General features: G+C 47.5%; 2 protein-coding genes across 5 annotated transcripts in view; one reads left to right on the forward strand and one right to left on the reverse strand.

Moving 5' to 3' along the window:
- Cdca7l (cell division cycle associated 7 like) overlaps positions 1-8,931 on the forward strand; it is a 42,838-nt gene extending 33,907 nt beyond the window's left edge. For 3 of the 4 annotated variants that reach the window (XM_013347095.2, XM_026781684.1, XM_026781674.1), the window contains exons 4-10: positions 2,853-3,203; positions 4,667-4,738; positions 4,833-5,000; positions 5,783-5,908; positions 6,607-6,756; positions 7,965-8,101; positions 8,508-8,931. In XM_013347095.2, the coding sequence (XP_013202549.1) occupies positions 2,853-3,203; positions 4,667-4,738; positions 4,833-5,000; positions 5,783-5,908; positions 6,607-6,756; positions 7,965-8,101; positions 8,508-8,526 (1,023 nt within the window). In that variant the 3' untranslated portion in view covers positions 8,527-8,931. The remainder of the gene's footprint in view (positions 1-2,852; positions 3,204-4,666; positions 4,739-4,832; positions 5,001-5,782; positions 5,909-6,606; positions 6,757-7,964; positions 8,102-8,507) is intronic. The other variant, XM_026781677.1, reaches the window with a different exon arrangement.
- Positions 8,932-9,008: 77 nt separating this feature from the next.
- Dnah11 (dynein axonemal heavy chain 11) overlaps positions 9,009-20,877 on the reverse strand; it is a 331,250-nt gene continuing 319,381 nt past the window's right edge. Inside the window, exons 77-82 of the mRNA XM_026781665.1 lie at positions 17,504-17,746; positions 13,605-13,787; positions 13,412-13,527; positions 10,993-11,105; positions 10,540-10,680; positions 9,009-9,680 (exon numbers count right to left, since the gene is read on the reverse strand). Of these exons, the coding sequence (XP_026637466.1) occupies positions 9,415-9,680; positions 10,540-10,680; positions 10,993-11,105; positions 13,412-13,527; positions 13,605-13,787; positions 17,504-17,746 (1,062 nt within the window). The 3' untranslated portion in view covers positions 9,009-9,414. The remainder of the gene's footprint in view (positions 9,681-10,539; positions 10,681-10,992; positions 11,106-13,411; positions 13,528-13,604; positions 13,788-17,503; positions 17,747-20,877) is intronic.

The raw sequence follows: 20,877 nt of genomic DNA on the forward strand, positions 1-20,877 counted from the left end.
GTTTATTTTTGTCTGAATCTGTCTTTATAGTGTATCTGAAATCCTTTTCTGGCAAGGAGCACTGTAAAATGGTAAGCAGTATGGTTGCAGCAGCCCTGGATGCTGGCTCCGCCTCTCTCAGTCTTTCAATAGGAGGAGGTGTGTTTGCCGCCAGCTCCGGAACTGCCAGGTAGGAGCCACGCTCACCACCAGGGACTCAGCAGGTCTGAGTCACACCATCAAGCAGTTTGTAACAAGCTGCTCACAGGCCCCATTTAAGTGCAAGGCCTTCTGAAGGAGCCAGAGTTCCTTCTACCAGCACAAACCAGGAAGTGGCATCTTAAAGAAGCCATGTGTTTTTTTTTTTCCTGCTAACACTAAGTCAGGAAGACGTCTCTTAAAAAGCCGCCAGCAAATAAAAGTCAGTCTGAAAAAATGCAGCTACCAAGAAGCTGAGCTTCATTGTTTTGTGTCTAGAATTCCTTCTCAAGCTCTGTTTTTGTGTGGATGTCGTTGCCTCTTGTAGGCACACCATTTGTAGGTGCTCATTCCTTTCTTGACCCCAAGACCTGAAATAATCACACAGAAACTGCATTAATTACAACACTGTTTGACCAATACCTTAGGCATATTCCTGGCTAACTCTTATATCTTTAATTAACCCATTTCTGTTAATCTATATATCACCACGAAGCTGCGGCCTACCGGTAAGGTTTTCCGGCATCTCTCTCCTTCAGCAGCTACGTGGTGTCTCGCTGACTCTTCTTAGTCTTCTCCCTTTATCTCTGTCTGGATTTCCTGCCTGGGTTTATTCATCAACCAATAAAGCAACGGATACACAGAGGGACTTGTTCCATCAGAACCCCTGTATGCTTTGATCTAGTCTCCCTTCATATGATTGCCATGTGTTTGTGAAACACAGGGGTAAAGTTAGGTTCCGGTCCGAAGAATCACACAGCCGTAAGCCTTTCTTTTTAATTTTTAGAATTTATATTTTAACTGATTTGTAGAAATTAGGTAGAAATTTTTTAAAGCATTAGTGTTTAATGCTAACTGAATAATGGATTATTTATCTGAAAATAAATATACCACTTCCTTTTTGCTGGTAAGGTGAGGTTAGTTTGTGCCTATTGGATGTTACTAGCTCTTACACAGCCTTTAACATACAACCTGTAGAAAGACAATCAGTGCTAATGGTGTCTTTCTCTATCCCTGTCCTTTCCTCGGGCAAATTTTAGGACTGTAAGTCTTGGCCGTTGGCCACCTCCTGCATGGTAAGTGTACCAGCTCAGACACCCTGCTCTGCCCTCGATTTTCACAGATGCTTCAGATTTTCACCAGCAAGACACTTAAACTCTCTCAAAACGTGATGGTTTCCCCGCTAAGTGACTTCTTTAACTACTGTTTTTGAGCTCAGTGATACCTAGTTAGTCAAGGAGTTTAGGTTTCTAAGGAGGGAAAGTAAATTGCTCCCCAAGCTCCCTCTGTAGACTCTACTCATATCACAGCCTGTATACGTCACTGCTAGTGGAACCCAGTGTAGGCCCACTCACAAACTTGAGTAGGGAATGCATTGAGGAAAAGTTGTGTTATTGGCTTTCTGTCACTAAAATACCCAAGGATTAATTTAGAAAAGGTTTACTGTGTGGCTCACGGTTGGAAGGTTTCAATGCATCACCAGTTAGCTCTGTGGCTTTGTGTCTGCCAAGTGAGCCAGGAACACGTGGTGCAGCCAAACTGCTCACCAAGGCCCAGAAGCCAAAAAGAGCAAGGGGAGAATGGGTTCCCACCATCCAGCTGGGAGCATTGCTGCCTGTGCCTGGCCTCCCACCGCACACACACCAGCTGTGTACCCTTGCCGTCCGTGGTGCTGCCCGGTGCAAGGCAAGCGCAGCCACAGTGCTGACTTTGGGCATGTTTCTTCATCTCTTATTTCTCCTACGGGCCAACTCAGATTGGGGATCATTTTGGGGAGCCATTCAAGAAAGATTTCAAAGAAACTTTGGATTGAATATTTAAACCTGTCTCTATCATTTCTCAGAGTCTTCAGTTCTCAGAGGCCCTGCACTGTCACCTGGTGACATTACTTCATTACTGCCTTCTGCTTAAAGTGATTGGTGCCTCTAAGACCAGGCCAGGTCGTAGACTGTAGGCGTGACTCCCCAGACTTTCTGGTTTGTGGGGAGACTTTGTGCTGAGGATTGTCTGCCACAGCCTGTGGAGTTGTCTGCTTTCACTGCAGCCCACTGTGGCGTGGTACAGGGAAGGGAGGGCCCATCATGCCCTGAGGAGGATGTCCCCCGGTCCACCCTCGTATCTGGTCTTCAGGCTGCCCCAGGATTGACTTTTCTTCTCACCTGTTTCTATCCTGAGTCCACTGAGGTCGCATGCCTTTCTTGCTGTTTGGACGGGCCTGTCTTCACCCCTGTCTTTCTCTGTTGATAACGCTTCTTTGACACACACCATTTTCCTTAGCTGTGCCTCATTCTGCTGGACTCCATATGTTCCAGCTTGCTCCTTGGCTGCAGAGGATCCCTACTTCCAGCCTGCTTCCCTAATGGCACAGTGTGTCAGAGGGTATGCAGGCACGTGGTTCCGAAGTAAATTGCCTGTGCTCTGATGTGTTCATTAGCAAACTTCATGTGTGTTCAGCTGGATTGTTCAGAGGGTGTTAGTGGAAGGAAACACTTTTTGCTGCAATATCAGAGTAATTTTTTTTGTGTGTATTTTTAGTGCTGGGGATTGAACCCAGGGCCCCATACATGTGTTGATTAATTTTCTCCCACTGACCTGTATTCCTGCCTAGAATAGTTTGGTGGGTGGCGACAACTGTCTTCATTCTTCATTGTCATTCATTTCTCTTTGTCCCTTAGCTTGTACAGTCAGAGCTGAGTGACAGTGGCAAAACCACTGTGGAGAGTGAGGAGGAGGAGGAAGAAGAGGAGGAAGAGGAGGCTGTACCTAGAAGAGGCAGGTCCACAAGAAGCAGTTTTGGTCTTCGAGTAGCTTTTCAATTCCCCACCAAAAAACTGGCAAAAACACCCAATAAAAGTAGCTCACACTTAGTGGACAGCAAGACTGATCTCAGAAGAGAGAAAAGTTGCAGACAGGCCAAGGAACGGGAAGACTCTGCCTCTGAGTCTGACGATGACTCCAGGACTGAGAGCCAGAATTCAGATGCTCTGCTGAAAAGGGCCATGAATATCAAAGAGAACAAGGCCATGGTAAGCGCTCGCAGGGCACTGCACCATAGGCAGCTGCCCCACAGGTGCTCTCGGGAGGGCAGGTGTACTGTGGGGTGCTTTGGTGTGAATGACGAGCTCTGCTTTGGGAATGGAAAGACTCGAGGAATACTTATGGCCGCCCCAAGGATGCTGCCCCCCAGGGTTGAGCACGGTTGAGCAGGCTTGAGTACTAATTTGGCAGAGGTACTGGAAAGAAGTGAAGAGGAGCTTGGCTGTCACTGAGCCCAGGGAGAACTGCCGTGGGCAGCTACTTACTTCTGAAGGATGGAGAAAGGCTGGCCGTTAGCGGCACCGAGGTGTTCTAATTCACCTACACCTTGGTTAGCTTAACCTACATGTATTTGGGATTCCTCTATGTAGCAGCATTGAATGCCATTCTTTTCATCCTAATTTTACACAAACAGGATTTCAAAGAATTCTTCCAGTTGTAGTTTTTTTTCTCACTTTGATTTTTTTGTTTGTTTGTTTTTTTGAGACAGAGTTTCTCTGTGTAGCTCTGGCTGTCCTGGAACTCACTATATAGACCAGGCCGACTTCAAACTCACAGAGATCTGCCTGCCTCTTGCCTTCTGATTGCTGGGATTACAGGTGTGCTCCACAACTCAGCTTTTTGATGACTATTTATTTTTATCATTTATTTATTGAGTTTTTTGTTTGTTTTGTTTTTTTTTTTTTTTTTGAGACAGGCCTTTTCTGCTTAACAGGCCTGGCTGTCCTGGAACTTGCTTTGTAGACCAGGCTGACTTCAAACTTCCTGAGATCAACTGCTTCTGCCCCCCGAGTGCTGGGGTTAAAGGTGTGCGCCTCCACCTCCTGGCTGTCGTTTCAAAGGCTATCTTTTTAAAAAGCACAGTGTAATGATACTATATACATAGGCCTGTGCCTAATAAGAGAACATAGTCCCTTTGGGGGATTTTGTTTATGTTTTTTAGAGACAAATTTGCTTGGCTAAATGAAATTTTAGCACCCTACCCATCTGTATCATTTCAATAAGAACTATATTATACATGGTAATTCTTAGTGGTGTCATGTTTCTGTGAATCTAAAACTGAAAATCCTGGTTAAAGTCCCAGGTAGCATATTAGTGTCGGCTGCTTGGCAGTAGGTGTCTGGGGATTGTAGCTGGTCTCTGTAAGGAGCCTAGACTAGTCACAGACTTCCTGATCCTGTGTCTGCGCCCTGGGTGCGAGGCTTATAGCAAGTGCTACCACTCAAGGCCCAGCAAGTGTTTGGTTGAATTGGGAGCTCTGACAAAGAAGCTGACCCCTTCTCTGGACATGCTGACATCTGAGTTTCCACTTGGTGTTGGCTCAGGTGAGCTATGGCGTTATCTTCTTACTCAGGAGGTGAAATCTTACAGTTACTGAGACGATGCGTGAGAGGTGTTGATTTCAGACCTGTCTCCTTGACTGACATCACACCCCCTTTCTTTCTAACCTTAGCTCGCTCAGTTGTTGGCGGAACTGAACTCGGTGCCAGATTTCTTCCCTGTGCGAACCCCGTCCTCAGCTTCTGTAAGTGGAACTCTGACTTCTCAGACCGGTTTTGCTCTCTAGGAACTGGTAGCTTTCTGTTCAAGGGGGACTCAGATACATCTGTCTGTTTCAGAAGAGGAGAACAGCCCGGCGGGCCTTCTCAGAGGGACAGGTCATACGGCGCATGAACCCAGCCCGCAGCGCACGGCCCCCAGAGAAGTTTGCCCTGGAAAACTTCACCTTCTCGGCTGCCAAGCTTTCCGAAGAGCTTTCCAGCTTCAGAAGGAGGACAGTCAGTGGGGTATTTACTGTCTGATAAGCAGATGTCCCTTAAGCGCGAGCGGTTCATTATGCCTGTGCTGGCTGCTGTGTTGTCTTGAGTCAGCAGGCCTGCAGCAGCTAAGAGCCTGAATTCCACCGTGTTCATCTGAGAGTGTGTGTTGAGGAGACCCTGGGCTGCAGATCATACTGAGAGTCCTTGAGTAACATGAGCGGGTGGCTCAGGTAGAGCACTGGCCTAGCTGGCTTTGACTGCCAGCTTTGGTTTCGCACTATGGAAGGTGCAAAAGCTCCTCCTTGCTTGTTTGTTTGAGGAATGATCTTTGCCTCCCCTTTTTTTTATTGTTGTTGGTTTTTTTTTGTTTTTTCAAGACCGGGTTTCTCTGTAGCTTTGGAGCCTGTCCTGGAACTAGCTCTTATAGACCAGGCTGGTCTTGAGTTCACAAAGATCTGCCTGTTTCTGCCTCTTGAGTTTCAAGGAGTTTAATCCTCCTGGATTAAAGGTGGCTGCCACCACCATCTGGCTGGGACTGGCCCTTTTGAATGCTGTTGGGAAGGATGGGGAAACTGAGGAGCTGCCCTATATGTGGGCTTGGCTGTTCCCTTGGACATGGGCTCATTTTCCTGTTTCTTTAAAGTTCAAGTGCCCTCCAAGGGAACTTGGATTGGGGCCAGAGCCCACCAAATGACCACACAGACAAAGGAGACATGGTCAGCCTTTGATCTCTAAGCACGTTTAAGATCTTTGTTCTGGTTTTCAGTACTTTGATGTGTGTGCCATGTTATCCTGGGTTTTCCTTGCAGGTAAAATGCCAGCAACATAGACGACGTCACCGCGTGTCTTCTTTTCGCGCCGTGAAGGACATCACTGAAGAAGATTTGGGAAATGTTGCCATAACTGTGCGGGATAAAGTCTATGATAAAGTTCTGGTAAATATCACCTTCAGAGAGTGTAGGACTGAGTCTCCTGGGAGCCCACACATTTATAAACAACAGCAGCAGGCCTTCTGCTCGTCTACCATCTTCCTGAAGGCTTGCTCTAAGCTGTGAGGGCAAAGGCAGGCTACCTAGCATAGTGGTCCTGCCCAAGGGAGAGGGTTCCCTGGGGTATGTGTCCTGGCTTAGAAACACATGTGTATATGTTTTACATGTTAACTATTGAACGTCTGTAGGAGGCAATGTGCCCATAGAATAAAGTAGAATTTCTGGTTGGTATGAACCAGGTTACTCTTTCCAGATGACCAGCAGGGAGGATTTACTTATTCTGCATCATTTTTGTTTGTTCAAGACTATTTAAAGTAGTAGAATGTTGATGGAACTCCAGCCTTTCAAAGCAAGGCTTTGCACCGATGGTTTCTAGGTCTACGCAGTAGATTAGAACCAAGTTCATGCTACCTGGGGCTCTCTGCTGCTTAGGTCACCTGGCTCCTCCTGGGTGTGGGGGTCTCTCTTCTCTTCCTGATGGTCCCATTCCTCCTGTGCTCCCTACTTAGCCTCATCTACCCTAGAACTGAAGCGCGGAAAGTGGAGGTCACCATCGTTTGTCCAGCTAGATGCTGGGCATGGGTGACAATATCTGAATGAGTGTCACCGTGAATCCCACATCCACCTCTGTTGCTTTCCCGTAGGGTAACACCTGCCATCAGTGCCGGCAGAAGACCATCGATACCAAGACAGTGTGTCGGAACCAGGGCTGTGGCGGTGTGCGGGGACAGTTCTGTGGGCCGTGCCTGCGGAATCGCTATGGAGAGGATGTGCGGACAGCGTTGCTGGATCCGGTAGGAGCAGTGTGTGTGTGTGTGTGTGCGTGCGTGCGTGCGTGTGTGTGTGTGTGTGTGTGTGTGTTATAAATGCGTTGATGAAGAGAAGCAAGCCTAGGGCCCCCGCAGTGCTCCTCACTCCACTCTCCCCCCTGCAGCTTAAGACCGTGAGGCAGTTGAAGTACCCTGCTCCCCCCTGGAAAGAGAACGAGATGAGATGATTGACAGCTTGGGTGGACAGGTCCTGCAGGGCTTTCTGTTGGCCAAGCCAGGGTTTACTTCAGTAGGTTCCTTCCCTTTAGCACAGTGATTTCACTCATTTGTCTTGGCCTGTCCAGGGGGCAAGTCACAGTTTAGTGCATCCTGCTACTCAGAACTGTGCTGAATGTCTCCTTGTCTCATACCTGCTACCATCATTTATCGCTAGTACATTGTGTAACAGAGATACGAGCACACCTGCATGAGTGTGCACTGGGTTGCAGAGGCCAGAGGGCAACCTCGGTTGTCGTTATCGAGAACATCATCCGCAGAGTGTCTCACTAGCTTCGGGCTCAGCAGTCAGGCTGCCCAGCCAAAGATCCTATCACCTCTGCCTGCCCAGTGTACGCTGCCATACCCGACATTTGCGTGTGGGTTCTGGAGATTGCACTCCGCCCTCCCCACCAACTGAGCTCTTCTCCGCAGCCCCATTTTACCTTTTGAGTTGGGTGTTTGTTCTGTCATTTCCACACTGTCAAGGCTTCTAAGTGCTGCTTTGAACCCGGGCATTGCCACTCTGAGGTCTGTTCTGCCACCTCACTTTATGACCTCTTCTGCTGCATCATGGGTATACATTCTGTCCCCAGTTTCTAGATGTACTGTTTTGATTAAGTGATTTAACATCAAGGTGACATACACATCAGGAGAGCTAGAATTCTCACCTTGATCTTGTGCCAAACCTGTACTAGAAATCACAGCCGGTGTGTGACCTGTGAATCACATAGGACCCGAACATAAAAGCCAACTTAGTTTTTTTAATAGCTCCCTGTCAGTGGTGTATGGTCGTGTTTAGAACAAATGTCTCCTTGTTTCTCTGACGTGGGGAGGTCATTCTTGCTGGGTCTCTGTGCAGCCTCTCCTACACTCTGACGGAAAGATACCATGTATTAGTGGCTGGAGGAGAGGCTTGACTCAGGTCTCCTGGGCAGAATGTGGAGAAAAGGAACAATCTCTCTTCTGCCTCCTAGGAGTGGACGTGTCCTCCCTGCCGTGGGATCTGCAATTGCAGTTACTGCCGGAAACGAGATGGCCGCTGTGCCACTGGAATTCTCATTCATCTGGCCAAGTTTTACGGCTATAATAATGTCAAGGAGTACCTGGAGAGGTAAGTCTCCAGTAACGGGAAAGTGTGTGGGGACCCCAGAGGCCCTGGTTTTCCTCTCCACTAATATGTAGAAATCACCTTGAGTTCTATCCCTTTGTGCAGGAGAGGCTCAGATCTAGAGAATTCCTCTGTTGATATAAAGTACTCAAGTCCACAGTGGTTCAGACCATTTCCACTCGTGGTACAAAACTAATGGCGTGAGAACTCTCTGTGGAATAACACAGTCTCCACAGCCTGAAGGGCAGGGCGTCGTGAGGACGGTGTGCGCTGGGAAGTGAGGAGGCCAGCTGAACGCTTGGCATTCTGTGCTCAGGGCGCGCGCGTGCAGGAACCACAGGAGCTGGGATGCTGCTTCCTGCTTGCTCCCGGCCAGCTTCTTACGCATGCTTCTCCTTCTTTCACTCAGCTTACAGAAGCAGCTGTAGGAGGCAAATGAGAGGAGAAGGAACGCTGGACTACACAGAGTCCCGCTGGAGATGTGTGCGTTTGTGCCTGGCCTTCCAGCTGAACCCACAGAAGCTTGTTCCCTACAATTTACTGTTTCTAATACTAGGGTTTTAAAAATGTTTATATGCTTAAAAAGACTTCTCAGGAAAATAGTAGAGCAGAGAAATCTGTATACATATCTGCACAGACCTGTACTAGAAGTATCTGCTGAAGATTTAAAAGCACAATTTAAATGGGGCAGAGCTAAGGCTCAGGTAAGTTACGAAGAAGATGCTCTGGCCTTTGATGCTCAGCTCTCCAAGTCACCCCGGCTACTCCTCTTACGAGGGCTGTTGCCGCTGCAGTGACCGTAGCTCAAACCTAATAGTTCATCCTGCTGTAGATACTGAATTCTGGGTCCTTAGAAATTTACATTGAAGAATGTTCCTCTAAACAATCAAGTGCAATTGACCACACACTGTGAGTAACTGTCCTTTTTATTAAAAGACAACAAAAAACGGACCAAGTTATAGACACTGGAGGCCTCAGGATGCTTGCCTCTTCCTTCAGGACCTGCCTGGAGCCTGCTGCTTCTATGTTTTTACGTTTTTTAGGGATTTTGTTTTTTATAGAACCCTTACTGCCTTGTTTTTGAGACTTAGGGAACCATAAGAAATAAGCCATGGTGTTTTGTATGGGTGTGGTGGAGGAAGCTAAAATCAACAAGTATATATCCCAGATAGATGTTTAGTGTTTTTTGTGTGTGTCTGTGCGCGCGCGTGTGTAATACTACTATCTTCCTCCTCAAAGAACAAGGCTGTAACAGAATGCACACCCCTGTGACCAAGACATGTCGCTGTGTTCTGGCTAAAGCGGGGAGACGTTGGTCACAGTGCCGAGGCTGTCTGTGCTTCCAGCAGCAGGGCCACGCCTGCCAGCACCCACTTGGCCAGCTTTTCTCTGCTCCTTAGCCTGAACGTCCAGACGTAGGTGAGGCCTCTGGCTTTGGTTTTGTAAACGGGGCACTCATAGGTGTGCTTAGTTTCCTGTCTGTCCACAGTTATGGCTTTGGCAAAGATAACGGGCATTGTGGATGTTAACTCCTTAAGGCGGGCATCAGCGAGGACTCCTGACTGCGTGTCCCATCTGGCACCTGTAGCAGAAACAGCAGCTATGTAACTGTGGTATGTTGGTACCAATGCTCTAATTGTTTGATGCAATAAACCTACTTTTATCACCTTGTCACCTATCAGTAACATCATTATATAGCCGAAATGTTTAATGGGTTAGTGATTTTATAAGATCGAATTTTGTACAAATCCAAACCCTTTATAGTAAACTAGAAAGTATGAGAAACACAACTTTGTGTAACCTTCTTTACCACTGCGCTAAACTAATTTGCAAGTCCAGGTCACTCACTGCCTACCCTTGAAATATCTGGACTGTGTCTTTGGCTTCCCTGTGTGTGTGCTCGTGCAGCATAAATGCACAGATAGACACACAGCATCAAGGGCTTGGTGACATCTCAGTGACATGGCTCTGTGGGTAAAAGGTAAGGTGTTGGCCACCTAGGTTTGATCCCAAAACCCATAGAGAAAGCCAGGTATGGAAATACACATCTGTAATGCCAGCATTCCTACGTCATATATGGGAGATGGATAAGAAAAATCAGTCTTGCAGGCTAATTCTCCTGGAGTGCCTAGTGTGGAGGAAACAACACTAGAGGCCCTGCCAACTCCTGAAAGAGGTTCTTTGACCTCTGCACACAATAAAAGCTTAAAAGCAGAGGGTTGATTTTTGAATTGATGGTAGTGAAAAGCAAAATACTGTGAATTACATCCAGGATATAAGTTTCTAGAGTCATCACTCTGAGTGCCACAGAGCTTGGCTTACACTCTCTCGGATATTTAAATTGTCTGAAGGAAAGAGGAGGAAGTAATTACCAACACAGGGTTATCTGAGTAGATGCTGAAGGACAGGGACCCCTCCACATGCTCGCTCAGTGGACTCACCTTCCAGGTGGAGCCCGTGCAGGTATGCGCCTTCTCTTGGCGGGTGGCCATAATCTTCCTTTGTTTTTTTGGTAACGTCAATTGTTAAGCACATTCTGTCCAGTGGCCACTCATTTTTCCGAGCCATGGTCTGCATGATTGCTGTGGGAAGAAAAAGAAGGTAGAAAACCTGTTTCTAGGCTCCCAGAGCCAGCCAGCCGTGCCTCATGGGCTCCTGCAGATTAGAGCGAGGCTGGGCAAGCAGGCTTGCAGGGCCCGTTTGCCTCCACAGTCACAGACTGGAGTGTGCCTGGGCAGCAGCTGCCACCTGCTCCCGTGTTGCTTCTGTGTCTTCAGCGTGACTGCCCGGGGCAGTGGGGAAGGGACAGGCCACTGCAGCCGTGCCCAGGGCTCTCCTTCCTAACTAGAACTTTCTCTAGTTGCTACTCCTGCTCTGTGATGCCTCCGCCATACCTGTTAGGAAGGACTGAGGGTTGAAGAAGCCAGACAGCCACACAACAGCTGGGAGGGTGAGGTCTTGTGTCCAGGTGTCAAGTTCTCGGCACCGCAGGAGGAGGTCATTAAACCTGGTCAGTGGAGGGCAGGAAGAAATGAACTTGTTTTCTAGTGAAGTAGATTTCTTCCAGGAAGATGAGAGACCGTGGAGCACACGGGGTAAATAGGGGAGGCCTGCTTAGATAATTCACAGGTGATCCCCTGCACATGCCTGGTTTCTTCCTGTTGAGAGTTTATATAGCTCGTTCCTGTCACCATTAGGAGTAGGAAACACTGGGCAACATGGAACACTGGCTCTTTGCCCAGCTATCAGATCTTCTAGAGATACATAATGAAGGTACAAAAGCCATGGGAACAGAGTTGGCAAATACCACATCCTGTAGGATGCAGTAGAAATGCAGCGGTGTGTGTCTGTGTGTGTCTGTGTGTGTCTGTGTGTGTCTGTGTGTGTCCATTACTGTCAATTCCAGAGTTGCCAGGGAAGAGTAGGAACATGAACACACACACCCTAGTGGAGAGAGCTTTGGAAGTGTTAGGGTGGAAACAGTGAAAATCAATGTTAAGATTAAATAGCATGGTGGGAGGACCCTGGAGAGATGGCTCAGCAGTTAAAAGCACTGGCTGCTCTGTCAGAGGACCCGAGTTCGGTTCCTATCATCCACACAACATTTATAGCCTTGTCTTAATTCCAGTTCCAAGGAGGATCTGATACACTCTTAGCTTATGTAGGAGGAAAATACCAAACAGGATGGGAAGAAAAGCAGTTTTGATAAACAATGATCAAGAAAGCAACAGATCAATCTAGGAGGCTCAAGGTCTGAGGTGGGTTGAGGTCTCCGGAAAGTTGATTTTAGGTTGTGTTTGAGAACTTAGTGTATGTCACCATGTAAAGGGTCCTCTCTAAACAGAAGTGGTGTGGGGCTAAGTGCACCACGAAGAAAACTACTCAACCGACAGAGTTAGAAAAGGTTAGGAACAAGCTAGTAGAAACCTACAGAAGCTAGCAAGCGCAAAGTAAGCTGGTGACAAAAAGCTGCAAGTTGTCTTTAATCCTAAGAGACAACTCAGTGCAAACCCTCCATCTCAGTACGCAGAGGCAGCCCTTACAACTCTGCTGAGGTACACTGTCTCCTGGGCAGTAGTTATCCTCTGGAAGCCACGTAAGTGTCCTTCCCCTTGCTCACATCTGTGTTTATCAACTTGGTACAACCTAGAGTCATCTGGGGAGAGGGTAACTCAGATGAAGACTCGCCCGGTGCAGACTGGCTGGTCGGCTGAGGGAAAGAATCAACTGGTAAGCAGTGTTCCTCCGTGGTCTCTGCTCAGCTACTACCTCTCGCTTTCCGCCTGGGCAGTGATGAGAACCCTGAGCTGATGTGAATACTTTCTTCCTCAAGTTTAATCACAGCAGCAGAAAGCAAACCAAGAGCAGGACCCCCACAGTGCTAGGCATGTGGGTGCCTAGAGTAATAGTGTTAATTGTCCCCAGGATCTAGGTCACCCAGGAGATGAGCCCACGGGCACACCTGTGAGTTCAGCCTCTGGGAATGCCTGTTAGGATATTATCTTTAGTAGGGATAGCCGATACACCCACTGTAAATGTAGGTGGCCTTGTTCCCTGGGCTGGGAGCCTGGACTGTAAGAAGGAAAGTGTGAGCTGAGCCCTGGCACTCCTTGCTCTGCCCCTAGACTTGCTTGGTAGTAGCCATCTCAAGCTCCTGTCACGGAGGCTTCCTTTGAATGGAACCAGCTCTCCCTTCTCGCCCTGCTTTGGTCAGCCTAGGTGTTCTATCACGACAGGAAAAGGAGCCGGGACGGGAAGGATCCCACCATGCTGCCATTTAGAATTCTGATGACACCTTCCAGATTGTCCTGTATTTTTTTTCCTGCGTCAAAACCAAAGAACTTCACTCCAAAAAAGGAATAGATAAGAGTCCTGTGATGCTTTCTGAACAGTCTACCAAGACATAGAGCGTTTGGGGATAAAGCATCAGCCCTCAGCAGCGCCAGTCTCCGCCCTGTGACCCCCCCTCCCCCCCCAGCGATGCCCGTGACAACAGCCTAGTTCCTCTGCACGGCCTTGCATGCTGTACAGTCCTCTGACTGCATTGGAAGTTACTGGTTTAGAAAATAATGGAATAGAAGCCAACAGGCACACTCAGGTAGCTTCTGACCTAACAAGTGAGAGAATTTGAATCTTGGTCTGGTCTAACTGAATTGACTTTTACTTTTGAAGCAAAATACCGGAGAACCTCAAGTGAAAATTAGAGTTTCCTTGGCGCTAGCAGTGGAGCAAAGGTTCACAATGGAGTAGCGGGGAATGCCAACTCTGTGCTCATGTCTGTAGTTGACAGTGGCAGTAGAGATGGCCACTTACCACTGGGCGAGACCATAAGTAGATGGATAAGCCAGTTTGTTCCAAGTGTCTGGAACCCGGTCATAACTCAGGGCAGACAGCTGGGCTTCCACATCAGGTGATAACGTCAGCTCTCCCTTGCAGAAAAGAAAGGCCACCATGAGCGCCCTCCAGTGTGACAAAGCCCCCCTCATTGTCCCACTTGTAAGCTTACCTTCAAACTAAGGCCTAACCGTTGAAGCGAAACACGGATTTCCTGGATGAGCACATTCATCCTCTCGCACTCCTGAAAGCAAACGAGAGCATATGGGCTTCGATCCGGGTTATTCTGTGTTATCTCTGCCATGCTGAACTCTTCTGGAAGTCTCTCCAAAATGTCATCCAAGATGTTCTTAACCTGAAATCATGGTAACACACATGCAAAGACTATTTCATTTTTGCTCATGGTGACTGGTGGTTTGAATGAAAATGGCCCCACAGGCTCATGGGGTGTGGCATTATTAGGGAGTATGGCCTTGTTGGAGGAAGTGTGTCACTGGGGGTGGGCTTTGAGGCTCCAAAGGGCTCAAGCCAGGCCCAGCATCACGCTTCCTGCTGCCTGCCTTCCAGACGTAAAGCTCTGGGTTCTTTATGCCTGCACCGTGCTTTCAGCTGTGATGGTGATGGACTGAACCTTTGACACTGTAAGCCAGCCCCAATTAAATGTTTTCCTTTCTAAGAGTTGGTGTGGTCATGGTGTCTCTTGGAAGCAATAGCAACCCTAAGACAGTGACTATCATACTTTTTGAAGTCTCAGAGTAGACCATGCAGCTTCTAAAGGTGCCTACAGCTTCTGGTCAGTTTCTAGCTTCCCAGAGCTTCTGCATCAGTATTGGTCACCTTCCTCTTGGATTCCAGCATGGTCAGCTTGTTCACTGGTAGCCTCGAGAGCATCAGATGCATTCGTGGCATTTGTGTGCAGAGATGAGAGACAATCAAACGTGGAAACTCATTTGCAAAGTGACACAGATTCCAGGCCCCTGTGAACACGAGCTGGTGTTACAGCTTCCTGACAGTAAATTCTAAAATCCTGAGCCATAGATCAACCAAAAAGAGAGAGGAAAGAAAATCAAGGCTTGAATCTATTTGTTCTCCTGAGGAAGTGAAAGGGTTTACTGATAGATGATAGGAGTAGGCACACAGTAGTCAGATGTCTATCAAAGGAGCTCCACTGAGCTCGGGAAACCAGTAACTACCTGGAAGCAGGTGACTGGGAAGCATTCCTAGAATTCTAGTCCTCTGGAGCTTGAGACAGAAGGATCATGAGTTCAAGGCCTGCCTGAGTTATGTGGTGAGACCCTGCCTCCACGTGCAGCACGGAGGGGGGTGATGCTGGGCCTAACTTGAGTCCTTGCACTTGCCCCCTCAGAGCCCATCCGTAGTGACACACTTCTAACTGCTGAAAATAGAAACTAAAAAACCTTTAGCCTCAAGCGGCTTTCCCACTTTCCTTCATTTCTCCGGTGAAGCTAGCTGGTCTTGACATCATGCTTTGGGATTGCTGAAGGAAATCTCTTAAATCTTAAATGAGTTATGGAAAGAGCAGGCAGTATGGCCAGTGGGGAAGCTAGCTGGCAAGACAGCTTAGAATTTACCAGGCTTTGTTTCCTTCCCTGGCCCTCTCTGCCTGTTGGGTCTTGACACTTCACCTCAGCTAATCTCCAAAATCGGTCCTAACGTCCCTCCAAGCTCTTGATTAAACGGCGCATGAGATTAAACGGCGCATGGAAAAGTATTTTCCACAGTGTCCAGTAGTACCCAGTACCAGGCCTTGGCTTCCAGTAGCGGCCTGGCTGGTGCCACGGCAGCCCGCCTCATATGTACTGCATTCTGGTTTCATGACTGGCTTTCTCCGTGGAAATAGAAAAGCCTGGCTGGGGTCTATCATCCACCCCTGCGTCTGTGAACGCTGTGCTTCTTCCCACAGGGAGGGGTGTTCATCCGCTAAAGACGCAGCATTCTTCCCAGAAACAGTGTTTATACATAGGATACAGCGACACAGTTCATTTCGAACGATGAATGGTCAATGAATGACCTGATTTCAAGAAATAACGGGGACATTTTCTGGGATTTCACTATAATTCGAGTTGGTGTTAACAAATGTTTTTGAACAACCTGGATCCTTGGCAGTCAAACCTTGATTAACAATTTTGAAAAGAATGAGGACAAAATATGTTTGGGGTGAACTATTCAAGTACAGTAGGAGCTGGAGTTGTGGCCCAGCAGAAAAGAGTGCTTGCTACACAGAGATAGGGCATAAAAAGCTGGGCATTGTGCTTACAACCCCAGAACTGTGGGAGGCAGAGACAAGAGAACCACTGGGATTTTCTGGCTTCCACAGACCCCGAAGTATGGCCTGGTCTGCTCATATACCCCTCCCCCACAGTGAAGGACAGCCACAGATTTGGAGATGTCTGTAATTCATACATCTGACGAAGCTACCCTGTTAGTGGAGGTGTGCTGAGCCAGCCCACACTTCCAAGTTTTAAGTGTTGGAGACATGCCCCCACTACTTGTCTGCCATGTGGCAGTATGGGAGGGTGAGAGATGACTGCCCTGCTCCCCACCTTACCGCCTGCGACAGGCAAGAGAGCCGATCCTTCCCCTTAGCAGCAGCAGCACTCAGGAAAGGGCCCTGCCCCCTCCTAGGCAGCACAGCAGAGCTGCCTGGTGGTTGGAGGTGAGGGTGACCCTGAAGTGAACAGGGGAGTTGCCCAGTGGGCGAGTGAAAGAGCTGCTTGGGGTCCTAAGATCAGGGGCTGTCCCTGTCCTTCACCTGCAGCAGCACTGGGAGTGTGGCCCCTGCACCCCCCCCCCATAGGTGTGAGAGCTGACCCTGAGGGCAAGGAAGCAGGAGACCTGGCCCCACCCCTCACTCATTGCCGCTAGAGGTGACTTAGCTGGGGCAGTGCAGGAGAGCGCACCCTGGTGGTGAGGACAGGGAAACCCGGGTGGGGGGGAAGACCAACCCTGCAGCTGCCCAGGCCCAGAACCAGGGTTGCTGCTTGGCCTGCCCCAACGTCCACCCCATCTGTGATCTGCTGGAGCATATGAAGGGACCTGACCCACAGCCCCAAAGCTGCAGGATCTCTACAATAGAGAGCAACAGCAGCATTCCCAGGAAGAGTCCTAGTGAGGGCCAGCATCGAAAGGGTGGTAGAAACCAAAGGCCTTGAACCAGACCAGTGAATTTACAATGAACACTTACAAGTAAGGCTACATGGACAAAAAGATTTGCTGCATGACTTACTGTGTCACACTGCAGCGTCCATGATGAGATTTTTAATTTTTTTCCCTCCCCCTCAATTTTTCTTTTTATTTTGGGAGCAGATGCAAAGGGATGGGGAAGTGAATGGGTCAAGGACATGTGAAAGAAACAGAATAAATAAAAATATTTTTTTAAAAAAGATGAAAGTGGAGCAAATAAAAATTACTTCATATATGCAAGTCCAGTGTTCATCTGCATGTGAAAGAGGCCTGCAACTCAGCCAAGGAATGCGAAGTTAAAACACCCAAAAACCAGTTATCCCTAGCAGACCCTGAAGGAGGCAGAGTACCTGGATCTGAGTGGCCAAACACTGTCCCCATCTGTGATCCCACAGTCCTGTTTCTGAGTGCTCTGGGAGTCAACCTTTGACAGGATTATGTGAGGATGGTCACAGCTGTGATTGCCATAACAAAGACACCAAACCAAAGGCACCAAGACAGCCCCCACGATGGAGTAAACATTGTATATTCCTATGATATCGAATTCAACAAGAAGGAGCCAGTGACCACTGAACAAACAGGAAATCTCACAGATTTACTGTGACGTCAAAGGAGCCTGGCAGTAAGTATCATAGAAGTCCATGTACTTGAAGTTCAAAACTTGTCAATATGGAAAGATGGAGGTCGGGATATTGATTACCTTCAGGGAGCAGGAAGGAGTATGAGTATCCTGGGCAGTTGAAAAGTCCTAAACCTCGATCTTGGTGGTAGTTATCTGACTGCTTGTATAGGTAAGCTTAACAGAGACTAACACCTAAGACTAGCTAGCACACTCCACTCTAAGAACCAGAACAAGAAAGCCCTTACCTTGTCTTCTGGAGACTGCCCCAGGTCCTCACTGCTGACTGCATGCCTGGGTTGCATCTCCAGGAGAGTTCTGAAGAGTGTGTTGGAGGTCACTGTCAGGAACTCTATCTCAGCATTAGGGTGAAGCCCATACAGTGCTGGGCTTTCTGGAGGCAACTTGTCCTCTATGTACTGTTGATAACCGGAATAATCTAGGTAGGGTGGGGCCACAAATCCTGGTGCCAGCATGAGTTCATCTTCAATCTTCAACCATAAAGAAACACCAGTTAACCCAAAGTTAGGAAGGTGTTATCTTCACTTCCTGAACACAGAACCTTAGCAAAAAGTCCCAACCGTGATGCTTGGTGGTACCAGACTCTAAAATGCCCATGGTCAGCACTATGCTTATGTTGATATTAGGCTGACCACTGAGCACAGTTCCAGGAAATACAAAACACCCCGATTTGCAATGAGCTCAGGGCAGTGTGACACACATATGAATAAGTAAACATGGCTCAACCATCACTGCCTATTAGTCAGTACTTCAACTTCCTGATTCTCAAACATCCCTATTTCCCAGGGAAGAAATCCAGATGTCTGGTCATTCATTTGCGCAAGCAGATGTCTTGAATATAAACTTGATTCAGAACTCATTTTAGTAATGCTAGTATATTCTTCCCCAGTATTGTGATATAAAATGCTCCCCCATGCTCATGTATTAAAGGCTTGGTCCTCAGCTGGTGGTACCGTTTTAGACAGTTCTGGAAACTCTAGGATGTGTTGCTTAATTGGAGGAAGGAGGTCACTGCAGGTGTTTAAGAATGTGATTGTGTCCCTAGCTCCCCTCCTTTCTGCTTGCTGTGACGGGAAGACTTTCCTCTGGTACACCTTCCTTCCAGTGGAATAAGTTCACCACGGGCGTAAGCATCCGAAACTCTAAGTCTCACTTCCTGCCTTATGCTATTTGTCACAGCAGTGAAAAACAACATACCCAGTGTGACATACTCTGCATGGTGTAGCACAAATCACGTGATACATAGGAACTTTACAAACACAAGGTCGGGGTGACTTCCATTTTATAGGTCATATTATACTGAGAGTCAAATTACTGCTTCCTCTCTAAGACCTTGGGAAACTTAGGGCAAAGTCTATGATGCTACTCAGATCCATGGACTGAGCTGGTGCTACCGGCACAGCTGTCTGGTAGACCAAAGGTCACAGCGATATAACCTGTGTTGGCCCATCCATTTCTCTGGGGTTTGAGGAAGGGCAGGCACTCCATACAGAAGGTGGGTTTCCACAAAACTAAAGTGAGCAGAAGTAGCAAATCTACACACAGGAAAATAATCTTCAAAATGTAACTAAAGAGTTTATGGACCCGAGTGTGTCCAGCAACAGTCAAGTGCTTAGAAAAATCTAGCTACTTTATTTTGCATTCCTCTCTCCCAGTTCTCCCAGCTCCCAGGCATTATTAACACCTCTTTTAATTTTCCCAGTCTCTTATACCCTGAATTCCATCTACACAAGCATTCAAATGTATAAGGGAATGCTATTTTTTTTAAGATTATCATCCAATAGCGCTATTTTTTGCCTACACCTGGTAAATCGTTTTCTGCAAGATCTGTCTGCTACTGAACCATCTCTTTACTGTTGCGTGGAGTTTCATTCATTCAGTAATACGGGGTGATCATACCATACAAAACACCTTGGAAATGGAAAATCTTCCTAGGGACTCAAGGTAATGAAGTAGTGATTCCCACACTGCTGGGCTGTGTGTCTCTGAGTAATGGTGGTTCATTTTCTAGCAGCCACAGTCATGAATGGCATCGAGAACAAACTTGACAGGGATTCTCAGCTGTGAACTCCATGGGCATTTCTGATATTTGAGTCAGCATTTATACTTTCATTTTGTACCGGCAGTGTTCTCAAATTATCTAACCTTTCATAGTGCCCGAGACAAATGTGAACCCAGTGACTGGGGAAGGAGCAAAGGGAATTAGCTCCCCACCACCACCACCATCCCCAGCTGGTTCCATACATATCTATGATTTCCTGCTTACTTATAAAGAACAATAGAAACTTCAATGTGATTGAATTCAGTGTTCCGAGCTAAAGTGCACATAGGAAAGTTAAAGTCATCATCATTACCTGTGGCAGGCAAGTTAACAGCAACAAAAAAATGAAAAACCAAAGAACGAACACATCCAAACGGAACGTGGTTCTCTGTAAACAAGGGTTTGCTCTTTTCCGTTAGTACCAACAGGAAGATGAAAGGACTTACAAGACCTGCAGTTCAATTTACCCTTCCAAGAATTCGGAGTGCAGGAAACCAAGTCAGCAGGGGTTTGGATGTTTGAGTGCAACTGGGAAGTGCCAGTAGGATGGAAAGTGGTTTGTGCTTTGCCAGACGATGTAAGTGGTCTGTTTATAGACTGGGGTAAGAATTTCATGTCGGTTGAAGTGCAAAGCAAAGGATAGCAGCAAAGTAAGAAAAAGGGCATCACTTAGCCTCCTGCATAATGTGGCGGCCTTTCCAGATGTGTCAGCCATAATGGTGCATGCCTGTAATCCCAGGACTAGGGAGGCAGAGACAAGAACATGAGTTTGAGGCTACACAGCAAGATCTTATCTAAAAAAGAGGTTTTTAAAAACCAACCCCACCAAATAAATACATTGCTCGCTTCAAACATCATCAGTAACATGGTCGCATGGCTGCTGTAGCTGGGAGTTTACCAGTCACCAACACCGAGACACAGAACAGGCTTTCCAGATGTGTGTCTGCGCCCTAGGGGAAGACGTGCTTGTCTCATGCACATCTGGGCCTCTGCCCTAGGGGGAGATGTGCTTGTCTCGTGCACATCTTGATCTTTCTGGAAGACAAAACAGTCCATGATGTATATGAACCAAACCTCAACTCTCACTTTAATACTAAAACGCTGAATTTTGAGGAGGAAGGTTCAGTTGGTAACATTTGTGCCCAGTTGACTTTAGAGAGAACCCAAACAACTCCTGTTTCTTTTATGTTAATATTTTACTCACATGTATGTATGTCTGTGTCATAATACATGTGCACACAGAATACATGTGTGCAGTCATGTTCATTGTGTGTCTTCTCCTGTCACTCTGCCTATCCCTTCAAGATAGGGTCTTTCCCTGAGCTGGGCTCCCATCATCTCCTTGTAAATCCTGGGATTACAGGCATTTCTTTGTTAGGTGCTGGGGTCTGAACTGTAGTGTTTGCGGTGCAAAGTCAACACCCTTAACCGCTGGAGCCATCTCTAAATAGTGATCCAATTCAACCTTTCCACAGAAGGGCTGTTGGCAACCTGATTCTGTTGATAGGGCCATACCTGTAGTTCCCTACAGGGGGGGGGGGCTCTTTTTTTTTCCAAGGG

This window comes from Microtus ochrogaster, chromosome 1 (assembly GCF_000317375.1).
Source record: "Microtus ochrogaster isolate Prairie Vole_2 chromosome 1, MicOch1.0, whole genome shotgun sequence".
Classification (NCBI taxonomy): Eukaryota; Metazoa; Chordata; class Mammalia; order Rodentia; family Cricetidae; genus Microtus; species Microtus ochrogaster.